A 14757-nucleotide genomic window follows, 5' to 3' on the forward strand; every position below is an offset into this window, starting at 1 on the left:
ATTAATGATATTGCTTGTAATCTGTTGCCACCAGTGATGCCGGTAACGCGTTACTTAGTAACGCGTTACTCTAATTTTACCACTTTTTTTAGTAACGAGTAATCTAACGCGTTAATATTTCCAAACCAGTAATCAGATTAAAGTTACTTGTCCAAGTCACTGTGCGTTACTATTTTTGAAATTTTCCTTAGTAAAATATATATTTTCTTGTATATTTATTCTTGCGTCTCGGAAGTGAAGTCAGGTGTGCGACAAGTCACGTTTTCAGCACGAGGAAAATTCAGGTCACGTGTAAGCGACACAAACGTAAACAACGTACAATGGAGAGAGAAGAGAGATGCAGCTACAAAAACACTACGTCAAATAAAAAATAAAAAATAAAACATTTGGAGTCGCGGCACGGCGCAGACAGTCAAACTAAGAGCAAGTCCCACCCGGTGATGCGAAGCAGTGAGCAGGAGTTCATCCACTACCCAAACGACAAAAGCTGGACTTCAATGCAAAACCAGTAAGTGTGGGAGAGTTGAAGAACAAAAGTAACAAAGCGATTTTCTCCGAGCCCTGATAACATCTAAATCTCACTATGACAGCATATTAGCACATAACCTCTGAAAGAGTTGACAAATATTGCGTTATTTACTCACCGATTTCCACGTGTAGATCCAGAACTGTGTTTTCAACCATGATAAGTACATTCCAAAAGCGGTCTTTTTTTCTTACAACGCGTTGTGTTACAATACTGATAAATCTACAAGGTATATAACATCCTGAAGACTTCTCAGTTTTTCAAAATAAAAGTAAGTCGAGTTTATAGAGTAAGTAGATCCTGTCGGGTCAAAAGTAACACTTGTTAGTTTTGTCCCGCTGCTAATACTGTGTATAATATGGTAAAAAAATTATATTATTCTAATTTGATTTAATTTAATTTTCATAGTGTTCAAACTATTGAATTTTTTTTTTAGTCTCAGCAATTTAAGTTTGTACTGTTGGTTGCTTTTGAAACATTTGATAAAACTGAAATTTAAAATAAAAATGTAATTTAATTATTTTTTACAAAGACAAATGACAAAATAAGTTTGCAGTTACATATTAAAGAGGTCATAGTCATATATATTTAATAAAAACAAGTGTAACACAAAAATCTATCATGTTTTGTTGTGTTACTTTTGACCCACCTGTGTGTTACTTTCGTCCCTGCTGTCAAGGTCAAAAGTAACAATTCACTACTCTTGTTTAAAGTGAAATTATACGGAAGTCGTTTTACATTTGTTCAAAATTCCAGCTGGTTTTGATAGACCACACTTGTGAGTTATTGACCACAACAAAAATATATCTCTGTCTAAAACATTAACTTTTAAAATTAAGTTTTTCTGAAAATGGCCCCTGTTCACCCCTATTTATGTTAAGTGAAGTCAAAAAAGACTCATATATATATATATATATATATATATATATATATATATATATATATATATATATATATATATATATATATATTAGTTTTTTAAAACACAACAGTTCAACTTAAAATGTCAGGAGATACATTGTTGACGTTACTGTTAAAAATGCACTTCCAATAAAGTGAGTGTTGGCAAAACCGGTTGTCATTTTTAATGTTGAGGCAGTGGGGGTGTTGGCAGCTACTGGAATGTAACTAACAAAGTAACTTGTAATCTAACTTAGTTACTTTTAAAATCAAGTAATCTGTAAAGTAACTTAGTTACTTTTTAAAGGAGTAATCAGTAATCAGTAATCAGATTACTTTTTCAAAGTATCTGTGGCATCACTGGTTGCCACACTTTTATTGAGTAGATATGGCATAATATTTTTTATTGTATACTGCTAGATCTTTGTCTAGTATACACAATATTTTTGTTTAAATTTTAATAAAAATTTTAATTGCAAATTGCAGTTTGGCTTTTTGAATATGTAAATATTAAGGAGTTATAGAGTAAATCTAAATCAATTTTGATTTGTTGAATGTAATTAATGATATTGCTTGTAATCTGTTGCCACAATTTTATTGAGTAGATGGGGCATATTATTTTTTACAGTGCAACACCGGCCGTGGAGCCGTTTAGTCCATGTCAACTTAAGCCCTTTTGACATTTTGCCTGACGTGGTCATATTAAAAATAATTCGCCTCCAAAGACAACTCATTATGGAGCTACTGGACCTTCTCAGACCATATTCTATATCTAACTCTCTCTCTCTCTGTTCATTGTAGATGTTACTGGAATAATTTAAGGAATGTTTCATTTGCACAGAACGTGTTGTCTTTCTTAATGCTGTAATGCACCTTTGTGTGACGTGGAAAATCGATCCCTGAGCAATCAATCCCAACTATTTCAGCACCTTCACTTGGGACAGCGCCTTTGTTATGTCGAACCTACAAGCAGGTGTTAAGAAGCTTCCTAAGGGACACTTCGGGGAACACACTCAGGAACATAAACAACTTTGGTAAGATATATCTTTTCAGTCTTCTTAGCGCGCTAAGAGTGAGCATTATCGGGAAACTGGGCCCAGTTCAATGGTTAAAAAACAGTGACATAACATTTTAAAATGTTTTTATCTTCTTATTGTTGTGGGACAGAACACTAAAAAACATAACTGTCCCCGGAAAACGGACATCTGGTCACCTTACTGCAGGTTCCTGCTTGTTCAATATATATATATATATATATATATATATATATATATATATATATATATATATATATATATATATATATATATATATATATATATAAGTATTTAAGTAATAATAGTATAATAATAATAATAATTACTATAGTACAATAGTAATGTCTGCTGTAATGTCAGTTTTTATTTTTAATAAATTTACAGACATTTCTAAAATTCTGTTTTCACTTTGTCATTATGGGGTACAGACTGTAGATCAATATCACACAATCCAGACAAAGCAATGAATTTACAGGCAATGCTTTTGTAAATTAAAAAAAATTGCATCTCATGACGTTATCTAAAGGCATATATCAAAGCTATCTATAGGATCACAAACATTTGTCAGACATGTTGAGACACAGACTGACATCTTATTATTTTTATAATGTTCTGCAATCCGTAATCAATAATCAATGCTTCTCTTTTCTCAGGAATATTTAGCACAGTTCTACAGGAACCATGAGGCTGTTCAACCCCGTGGCAGAAATATGTACCTTCCCAATTTTGAGAAAGATCTGAAAGCCATGCAGGAGTTTTTTGGGCTGGAGGTCACAGGCAAGCTGGACACAAACACTGTGGAGGTGATGAAAAAACCGCGCTGTGGTGTCACTGATTTGGCGAGATATGGACACTTCGATGGGAACCCCAGGTGGAGGCAAAGTGTTTTAACATACAGGTATGTATAGCTCCTTTAAGATTCAATTCAATTCAATTTTATTTATATAGTGCTTTTCATAATTGGTAATTGTTTCAAAGCAGCTTTACATTAATAGAAGGAGGGGAAAACACAAAAAACTCAACAGTAAACATAATTAGCAAATATATAGTGGCTATGAATAAACATTACAAGCGAACGTGTTAATGATGTAACTTATAGAAGAGGGTGCTAAGTTAAGCCAATGTCAGGTTGAAAAAAAAACCCTAGGAGAAAAACCTCCCGCATTTTTAGCCAGGATGGAAAAAAAGTCCTAGGAGGAAAAAACCCTTGGGAGAGAACAGGGAGACATGTGAGAAATGTAGGGGCATTCGCATGTAAAGCAAGTGTCACACAGTGTTGTGGTTTAATATCTGCTCGGCTAGCTATTGCGGCACTAGTAAATTACCCAGACGAGTTATGTGAATGCTTTGTTCCGTACAGGCTAACTATTGCGAGATATGTACATTTACAGACAAATTATGTGAATGCTTTGTTAAGATTATGTTTTTGATGTTGCAATGTTTTTTTCCAACTGGAATTAATATGCAAAGATGGCTAAAAGTTGTGCATTTAAAAGTGTTTATATCAAAACTTTGCTCTGTTTATTGAAAACGCATGTTCAGCAAATGCTACTCTATGCATTTGGTGTCAGTTTGTCAAAACAATGGAAGACATTTGTATTGAAAACACTTATTTTTCAGCTTTTATAATCAATGCTTATTGAGAGTCATAAGTGGATTTAAATACTGAATTATTATTATTATTATTATTATTATTATTATTTTGTTTCTCTTAGAATAACAGAATACACATTGAAGTTGAGCAGGAGTGAAGTAGACGCCACTATCGCTAAAGCCTTCAAGATGTACAGTGATGTCATTCCTCTTGATTTCAAACAGATCTACAGCGGCACAGCCGATATCATGATTCTCTTCAAAGCTGGATGTGGGTTTGATGAGTAACCTTGTGTCATACAAAAACACTCATGTGACTTATTTACTGTATAACTGTATGTTTGCTTTTATATCATGGAGATCGCGAACCGTTTGATGGACCCGGTAATGTTCTGGCACACGCCTCCCCTCCTGGTCCAGAAATAGGAGGAGATACACACTTCGATGAGGATGAGAAATGGACATTAAGTCAACAAGGTGAGTACACAAATTACATAAAGGAGTTTTCCTTGTTCTCTGACAGTATGGTGAATTTTTTTTCAATAAATCTGCTTTAGGTGTGAACCTGCTTTTGGTGGCTGCCCATGAATTTGGTCACGCGCTGGGATTAGATCACTCTAAAGACCGATCGGCTCTCATGTTTCCAAATTACCAATATGTGAACACAAATGGCTATAAACTTCCCCAGGATGACCGACTCGGGGTCCAGGCTCTGTATGGTAAATGCCTTTTTGTGATACTATTGAGCTTTTATATTATAGCATATTATACCCAAATTTATATTTATATTAGATTTTGGAACTATATGAATTAATACAACTGAATTTTTCCTTTTTGCATTATATATAAGGGGTTCGAAGATCTACAGGTAAACCTGAGCCAAAGCCAGAGCCAAATCCAGATCCTGGCCTGAGCAACGCACCTGAGCCATGCAATCCTGACTTGGTTTTTGATGCAGCAACCAGAATTTGGGGAGAACTGTACTTTTTTAAAAATGGGTATACTTCTGTACTTTTTAGATCGATGTATAGAATGTTAATGCATCATAAAACGATTTGGATAAAAATGTTTTGAAGTGTCCTACAATTGCATTGCAAGGTGTATATGTGAGATTATGTAAATTAAATCCTGCTAATGTAATGCATTAACAGCTGAGCTACAGGAACACAAATGAATAAAAGTGAAATGTGAAAATTTTGCATTTAATTTCTTTAGTATACAATTTTACAAAACATTAAATTGATCTTGTCTTTCTCTCTATCAGATACTACTGGAAGAAAAGATATTACAGTGGACTTTCACAGCATAAAATAAGCTCTTTGTGGCCTTCTATTGATTCTGTTGATGCTGCTTATACATTGAATGACGAAACCACTGCCTTCCTTTTTAAAGGTCTGTTAATTTTAACATTAGGAGAAAACTAGTTAATTTTTAGCTTTTTTGTGATATTGTTTTCTTCCGGGTTTAAACTCCATATCCAAATCACTGTAGTACTAATGATTGTCGGTGTCTCATTATTATTTATAAGATAGTGTGTTCTTATCCAATGCGAAGACGTTTCACTTTTGTGTTTGTGTCTGTGTGTGCTCCGTCCGTGCGAGGTCAACCAGAGAAGGGGTGTCTGGGGCTTAGGATAATCGCACATGGATATAGTCCTGTATAGTAAAGTAAATGTGACTGCGCCATTACACACACTCTGTAAATATATGTTGGATGATTTTCTGCGCGATGCTGTCATGGCTAAACTCACCATCAACATCAACTTAAATTGCTTGGGTAAGCCATGGGAAGCAGGTGGAGTTTTGACCTTGTTCTAAGGTATCATGTTCTAAAGACTTTACCTTATCTTCAAACACGCTATTATTTCAACTAACAGTTTTACTTGACTTTTGTTTAAATTAAATATTATATTCAGTTTAACTATTTCTGTAATACTGCTATTCTTAATAAATCTTAGCTTATATCAGTTGCCCCGGCCCACTCACCGCCGTTCTTCTCACAGTGTCCATGCCCATTTAAGTAGCATTTTTCGAAATGATAGTGGGGTAGACTAGAGCTGAAACAGCGGGGTTTCATGACGCTTTAGAGTCGTTTCCTCATGCTAAACATGTAAAGTGTCAAAAAAAATGTTGGACGTGTTACAGAGTATTTCTGTGCCGAAGGCACTTCGCCAGGGTTTGTACAAGTTTTAGAAAGTTTTTTTGAAATTACGGGTCTAGCTGACGTTTCAGGGGTAAGCTACGTATCACTTCTTTATATGGGCAATTCCCCTGGAAAATCACACCCACAAGTCAATCAGTGGTAGAGCAAGAGGACGCTAGAATCACTTCACGCGACAGTTTTGTTTTATGTCAAGACTCAACAATGGCACAAAACGCTCCTCCTGCAGCTCATAACTCCTCCGAATTTTTTCGTACGTTATCGGATATGCATCAGATATGCAGAAACTGCTTGTGTTTTGGGAACTTAAATCTAGTTTTGTGATCATCTGTATGCAGGTCAGCAGTACTGGGGTGTCATAGACGGCACAATCTTACCTGGATATCCCCAACCCATTTCCAACTTTGGGTTTTTCCCATCTGTGAAAAAGATTGATGCAGCCGTATATGTGGCATACACTGACGAAACTCTGTTCTTTGTTGGAATCAAATATTGGAGGTAAAAGAAAACCATTGCTGTGTTTGTTTTATTTTATAATCATGATGTTAAAAACAATTGCATCAGAACTAACAGTATTCAAACTGCATAGCTACAATGGATGGACAGGTATACTGGACTTTCCTAAAAGAATTCAAGATAATTTTCCTGGAATTGGGTCACGTGTGGATGCTGCTTTTGAAAATGGTGGTAAGCTTCACAAAAAAACTCATAATTTTCATGTATTCATTTATTAATGTAGCCCTTTTTGATAAATAGTTTCTCTTCTTTATTTAGGTTACCTGTATTTCTCAAATGGTGCATGGCAATTTGAGTATGACTTCAGAGCAAAACGAGTGAATCGTGTTCTGATGAATTATGGATGGCTAGACTGCTACTAAACACAAATGTTTTTTTTTTTATTTACAGGTGGTTATCAGGGTTTAGATTAAACTAGGACTATAGGCCTTAGCTATAGGACATTTAAGTAAGGGATAACATTTACATTTTTATCCTTCCGCGAAACTTTGCACAGATGCATAAAATGATCGTATTACCTTATTAAGATCCGCTGCTTCATACTTGTCTGTCTCCATTTTTTGCTCTTTTAGCCAGTCTTTGAGAAGTTTTAATGCCCATTCTGTTTTTTGTTTTTTTGGTGCTTCGTAGCTGTCATGCTCTATTTTGTCAAGTTCAGTCTCAGTAAGCTCTCTGTGTCTTGTCGTTGTTCGTTTTTCTGTCCACTGTTTAAATGTTTTGTTTTTTCCGTACATGTTAAAATTAAGGTCAAAATGTTCCATTCTTAATTGTGGTTGTCCAGTGTTTGTCACAAGACGGCGCCAAACAGTAATCTTTGTTGGCGCGGAGGGATTTTAAACGTACAAGTAGTCCGGCTATGCGTTATTACTTTGGAGCGGTTATTATTTGAAAAGAACGAACCTGCAAATGTCTCAACTGACCAATCAGAATCAAGCATTCCAGAGAGCCGTGTAATAAGTAGTTTTAACAAACATACCTTACAAAAAACATTATTGGTGTGCATCTTGAGACAAAACATTGGTATAACTTATGTCAGTGAAAGATAAGTTGTTCTCATAAGGCAGATCAAGCATGCATTTAGTCTGGGGCTCAAAAAATTGTAAGCACTCCTTATAAAGTTTCTGTTAAGTAAACTTCAGAAAAATTTGATTTCTTAAGAAATAAATAAAACACTTTCTGACCTAAACATTTATACTTGTTACTGTCTCCTCATATGAATACTTCTAGTGCTTATTAGTAAGTCACTCTAAGTAAATGTAAACAGATTAAAAGATCTGTGCATTGAGCCTACATGTAAACACAGCGTTTGAGAGTAAAATTATATTATTCATGTTATTTTTGCAAACTCCTGCTGTTGTGTATTAAGGCATATCTAAATTTATCAAATTAAACATATCATCATATTAAATGATGAATGATGAACATTGAATTCATTATTAAATGTTTGATAAAGAAGAAAAAGAATGTGTAATTTTATTAGATTTATTAATTTATTTATGAGGACAATACAATTTGTAATAATACTATATTCTATTCTATATATTTTCATTTTCTTTGTCTCTATGTAGAGCTGCTTTGAAACAATACAATATTGTAAAGAATCAGCTTAATAAATAAAGCTGACTTGAATTAATTGTATATCTGAGCGTAATATGACTCATTTAGATGGCAATTTTTTTGTAAGTCTATTTATCTGTTTGTTCCTTGTATGACTTTTCTGAATTGTAATTTGATTTTGATTAATCTAAATTATAACTTGAAAAGTGGCATTTTTATTTATAAGCTTGTTTATCTATGATATGGAGCGTTATTCTGACCCAGCCTGTATGATATTATTACAAAATTCGGGAATATAGTTTTTTGATAAATACGATTAAATCTGTTTATGAATGTTTTTGCAAAGTCAGGTTCTAAGTAAAAAGAAGTGAAGACAGCATTTTCCTTGAAAATAGGCGTTAATTTTAATAACCTTTTCACCTTCCGCATTTGGCCCCTTCTATGGAAATGTCAATTTTTTTATACTGAAGCCTTTAAAAAAATATTACACTTCAAAAACACTTAAGGTCTTATTTGTAGATCACCCAAAAATATCCTGCCCTACATGAATGCCAGTAACTTTCGCATCACAAAAATCACATGACCAATGTCCAGTCATATATGACGGTAAAACAATCCTCAAATAGGAAGTACATTTCACAGAAGTCTGAAATTAAAAAAACGCCCCATTAGGGCAATTAACTCTATTTAAAAATAAAACAATGTTATTTGAACAATTACACTTTTTTGGGTCATCAATTATTTGCTTTTTAATTATTTGTATAGAATTCCAAGTGCCACAAAAGTACTCATACCCATGATCATGAGAGAAAATGGTTTATCAAAAAAAAAAAAAAAATCCACCATTTAAAATCTAATAATGTATACATAACTATTAAATATATGATGTAAATGGCATACAAAGGTAAATAAATATTATAAAATATATAATGAAAGTAGATGTTGTGCCACTTGTGTTACTTTTAACAAAAAAATCACACTTGATAGCATCACTTGACTTCATTACAATTTCTAAAGGTCGATTTAAAAAGGCCTATGTTAAGACCACTTTCAGTAATCAGAAATTTTAATTTATCTCATGAATTTATATAAAGCTTTTAGTTCAAGTCACAAGTATGACCTTCATTGTTAGGGAATTGTAAAAATAAAACATAAATGGATTATACTATTTAAAGGGGCCATGGCACAATACTTTTTTAAGATGTCAAATAAATCTTTGGTGTCCCCAGAGCACAAATGTGAAGTTTTAGCCCAAAATACCATATAGATAATTTATTATAGCATGTTAAAATTGCCACTTTGTAGCAGGGGCGTAGCCACGTGGGGGCCTGGGTGGGCCTTGGCCCCCTCATTTACATGTCCGCCCTCTCAGATTTCCAATTGCTTAAAATAAAATAAATAAAATAAAAATGTTGATTTCTTAGTCTGATTGACAGCTGTTTTCAAACTTGATTGGATTAGCTCATGTCACGTCTGTTGTGCGTAACTTATGCTGTCATCTTTGCATGAGAGTTCATTAATATTTGGTGACAATGGCAGCTGGGGCGCAAAGTACAATATTACGCTTTTTCAAAAAAGCACGGAAAGATGAGCAAGAAGAAGAAAATGTGCCATCCATATCATCTGAGTCTACTTCATGTTCTGCTGAAACGGTGAAGTAAATATGCTGTTTTAAATGTGTACAGGTGTTAAGCTGTTTTATTTATAGGTGTTAAGCTATATATAGAGTTGGCCCCTCATTTTAAGATGGGACCCCCCCAAAAATAAAATTCTAGCTACGGCCCTGCTTTGTGGGTGTGTGCAAAAATGTGCCGTTTTGGGTGTGTCCTTTAACATGCAAATGAGCTGATGAAATTCAAACACTGATCACAATGATGGTGGTTTGTTGCAATTAAAACTCAATTGTGCTTTTCTCTGCGCTAAATGGAGGTGCTGTGGTTGGATAGTGCAGATTAAGGGGTGGTATTATTATAATTAGAGCTCCTTATGACATCATAAGGAGAGCCAAATTTCAACTGCCTATTTTTTCATGTGCTTTCAGAGAATGGTTTACCAAAACTAAGTTACTGGTTGATCTTTTTCACATTTTCTAGATTGACAGAAGCACTGTGGACCCAATCATAGCTGTTAAACATGGGAAAAAGTCAGATTTTCATGCCATTGCCCCTTTTAATTTAGTGAGAATTCCATGATTGACAACGTGTGGTTTGATACCTTGCAGCAGCCATTTTGAAAAATTTTACCTTCCTAATCAAGGTCAGTAACACCAGTGACTCCCATTAATATTGTGAGTGACATGATAATCATGTTACATTGAATTCTGCAACACTCAAGAGTTAAGATTTAAACTAAAACATTGCATTATTATGTGTTTATAACTGTTTTTCAATTTTTTTATTGTTATACATTGTTGCGCAAATGAATCAACATCATTCAATCACACTTTTAACAAACCTAATTAAAATAAAAAACATTATCGTCATATTTATTGCATTGTTATTGTTTTCTGTAAATCCAACTAGATTTCATAAAACCTTTAATATAGCCAAATAAGTAAGGTAACACCAGAAAAAAATGATACATGCGGTCTTCAAATAAATGTCCAAAAAAGACAAACATTAAGTTGTCATTTATGTCTATTCCTAAAGTCAAAGGGTAACCTAATAATGGGGTCTAAGTTTAAATGTTAAAACTTTTTGTTCATTCAGACATCTTGCCATACCAAAAATTTACATTTCTAGAATGACCCACTTACAGTTTCAAGATTAAAACTTTATGTGGACTTCCCACTGAAAAAAATTCAAGGACATGATTCATAATGCTTTGAGCGCACATGGCAATGTTGTTTTTGTCCATGACAACAACACTGTGAACACAGGCCAATTCACAATTTAAGGCGGGTGCAAGAATCATTCATTTTGTTTTGTAAGACAGTTTCCCTTCCTGTTTTTAAGAAACACCTGCTGTGATCAGATTCTAACGAATGTGCTGAAATTATTTATTTTAAAGATCTTTATTCAAAGGAAAAGGAATGACGTACCTTTACAGTATATAAGCTTGTCAGAAGAGTTAAGGGTTTGGTAGACACCAAAGCTTCATCCCAGACCTTCAGAGCAGATTTTTGCGACAAGTATGGAGAACCTGACAGTTCTCGCTCTGGCAATTTCTGTGTGCTTAGCTCTTTGTGATGCTTCCCCACTGATGACAACGCCAGATGACCGTCAAATAGCAGAAGTGAATACCAATATCACCTTATAATATGCTTATGTATGATGTTTGTGAAGAATAGTCAAAGATCATTCCTTTTTTCTTTTCTTCAGGATTATTTAGCACAATTCTACAAGGATCCTGATGCGCCTCAGCGGCGTGGCAGAAGTTTGTCCCTTTCCAATTTTGAGAAAGATCTGAAAGCCATGCAAGACTTTTTTGGGCTGAAGGTCACAGGCAAGCTGGACACAAACACTCTGGATGTGATGAAACAACCACGCTGCGGTGTCAGTGATTTGGTGAGATACAGACAATATAAAGGGAAGTCCATATGGAAGCAAAGTGTTGTAACATACAGGTATAGCTCCTCAAAATGATATAAACATCCTAATATACTTTCCCCTATCTGAACTTAAAGGGATAGTTCTCCTAAAAAGAAAATTATGTGATTATTTACTCAAACCTGTATATATTTCTTTGTAACATAATGAATTATGTTTCTCTTAGAATAACTGAATACACATCGAAGTTGAACAGGAGTGAAGTAGACGCCACTATCGCTAAAGCCTTCAAGCTGTACAGTGATGTCATTCCTCTTGATTTCAAACAGATCCACAGCGGCACAGCCGATATCATGATTCTCTTCAAAGCAAGATGTGGGTTTGATGTGTAAACAAAAAACATACAAAACATGTACATTTACTTATTCACTCATCTGTTTGCTTTTAGATCATGGAGATTCTTATCCATTTGATGGACCCGGTAAGGTGCTGGCTCATGCTTACTACCCTGGTCCAGAAATAGGAGGAGATGCACACTTCAACGAGGATGAGAAATGGACACTAAGATCACAAGGTGACTCCACAAATGACATTGAGGAGCTTTCCTTGTTCTCTGACAGTATGGTGAAGTTTTACATTTAACAAATCTGCTTTAGGTTTCAACCTTCTTTTGGTGGCTGCTCATGAATTTGGTCACTCGCTAGGATTAAGTCACTCTAAAAACCGATCTTCTATCATGTATCCAACTTACCAATATGTGAACACAAATGGCTATAAACTTTACCAGGATGACCGACTCGGGGTCCAGGCTCTGTATGGTAAATGTCTTTTTGTGATACTATTGAGCTTTTATATTAGTATATCCCAATTTATATTTAAATTAGATTTTAACACTATATGAATTATTACAACAGTTAACAAATATTATTTTTATTATATGTAGGGGTTCGACTTCGAGCATCTACAGATAAACCTGCCCCAAAGCCCGAGCCTAAACCATGCAAGCGTGACTTAGTATTTGATGCAGCAACCAGGATTGATAGGGAACTGTATTTCTTTAAAAATGGGTATACTTCTGTACTTCTTTTAAAATGTCCCTATGGGATTGATGTATGAAATGTTAATGTATTCCAAAAACGATTTGGATAAAAGTGTTTTGAAGTGTCCTACAATTGCAAGGTGCATATTTGTATCTATGAGACTGCAGAGATCAAACTCTTGACTTTTGCCCTGCTAACGCAATGCTTTACAAGCTGACAGGAAGACAAATAAATAAAAGTGAAATGTAATAATTATACATGAATATATAATGTCTTTAATATATGATTTTATAAAACATTTATCACACATATCAACATAACTAACTTGTCTCTCTATCAGATTGTACTGGAAGAAGAAAATATATAAGAATACGCTTTCATTGCATAAAATAAGCTCTTTGTGGCCTTCTATTGATTCTGTTGATGCTGCTTATACATCAAAGGACAAAAACACTGCCTTTCTGTTTAAAGGTATAAAGTCACAATTCATAAAAGCTGTGTCCAAGGTCTGTGTATAACAAAAGTTCAGTTCTTAGTTGTGTGATCATCTGTATGCAGGTCAGAAGTACTGGGTCATCAGAGGCAGCACACTTTTGCCTGGATATCCTAAACCCATTTCTAACTTTGGGTTTCCCCATGATGTAAAAAAGATTGATGCAGCCGTATATGTGGCATCCACTGATGAAACTCTGTTCTTTGTTGGAAGCAAATATTGGAGGTAAGTGAAAAACAGAGTAAATATAGTGGTTGTAATAATTGCTGTGATTATAGTTTTTTATAATCATGGTTTAAAATCAGAACTAACACTATTTAAACACTGTAATACCTTCAGTAGAAGGAAAGGTAGAATGGACCAAAGCTTTCCCAAAAACATTCAGCAAAACTTCCCTGGAATTGGGTCACGTGTGGATGCTGCTTTTGAAAATGCTGGTGAGCTTAAAATGACAAAAACCCTTATTTACTGCAAAACATGGCCTCTTTTAATAAATTGTATTTTTTCTCTTTGTTTTTAGGTACCCTGTATTTCTTAAATGGTGTGCGAAAAACGAAGTATGATTTTCGCTCAAAACAAGCAAATAGTGTACGGTTCAATTTTAGATGGCACAACTGCACGTATAACTGAAAGTGTATACAGTTTATTTTATCTTATGTAATACATTTTTTGTTTTATATGGGGAAAGCTATAAAAATATATTGGCTTTAGTAATAAATGTATTTTAACTTTTTTTACCATGTATACTTTTTAATTTTTTCATTTTACTCTCCTCTAAATGATTTTAAATATTATAGCATGTCTCATGTTACTGCCTTCTCAGAATGAATCTAAATATTTGTTGTAGTCCTTCATTTAATTTAGAGCATTATGTCAAAGGTACGAATGTAAATGTAATAACTTATCTGAATTGATGGCTGTTCTGTACAGTATAAAAACAAATTAACATAAATTAAAGAGTACAAGGAATTTGTGTTGTTTACTGGTGCTTAACACTAACAGTGAAAACTACAATACTGTAGGCTAAATAAGGACATTAGATAACAAATTTAACTAAATTATTCACAAGCAGTTCACATCATTCATCATTTCAATTTTAAATAGTATTAGAAATTAAAATACTATGCCTAAACTGTAGTATCTACTTGTAGTATGTAGTAAATAAGTACTATCCTTAATATACCCGGGAGGTCATTGTCAAAATTAGAAGTGTAAATACATGCATACTTCAATGTCTGATATTACCCACAACTCATTGAGAATGAGGAGTTTGATGCAGGTTTGATGCTACACAATAAATAAATAAATTTAGGCTACAGATGCTTCACTGAATTATAAATTTAATACAGTAAACATTACATAAAAAATTATTAAAATAAAACCTGAAATGCCAGAAGTTGTATTTGATATGTGATTGTTTACCAACACAATGTGCGTTTATGCAACA

At 34.0% G+C, this 14757-nt stretch overlaps 2 protein-coding genes across 2 annotated transcripts; both read left to right on the forward strand.

Moving 5' to 3' along the window:
• Positions 1–2804: 2804 nt before the first annotated feature.
• Positions 2805–7249, forward strand: LOC141368900 (collagenase 3-like). The gene is made up of 10 exons (XM_073873714.1): positions 2805–2813; positions 3117–3361; positions 4179–4325; positions 4406–4533; positions 4614–4775; positions 4907–5036; positions 5321–5448; positions 6555–6714; positions 6806–6903; positions 6991–7249. Exons 1-10 carry the CDS (start codon positions 2805–2807, stop codon positions 7092–7094), a joined length of 1311 nt encoding a protein of 436 aa, XP_073729815.1. The 3' UTR covers positions 7095–7249.
• A 4334-nt stretch (positions 7250–11583) lies between these two features.
• On the forward strand, positions 11584–14353 carry LOC129446271 (stromelysin-1). Its single transcript, XM_073873715.1, has 9 exons — positions 11584–11854; positions 12004–12152; positions 12226–12351; positions 12434–12595; positions 12721–12844; positions 13158–13288; positions 13376–13535; positions 13650–13747; positions 13831–14353. Exons 1-9 carry the CDS (start codon positions 11703–11705, stop codon positions 13938–13940), a joined length of 1212 nt encoding a protein of 403 aa, XP_073729816.1. The 5' UTR covers positions 11584–11702; the 3' UTR covers positions 13941–14353.
• Positions 14354–14757: the final 404 nt, after the last annotated feature.

This window comes from Misgurnus anguillicaudatus, chromosome 12, assembly GCF_027580225.2.
Source record: "Misgurnus anguillicaudatus chromosome 12, ASM2758022v2, whole genome shotgun sequence".
Classification (NCBI taxonomy): domain Eukaryota; kingdom Metazoa; phylum Chordata; class Actinopteri; order Cypriniformes; family Cobitidae; genus Misgurnus; species Misgurnus anguillicaudatus.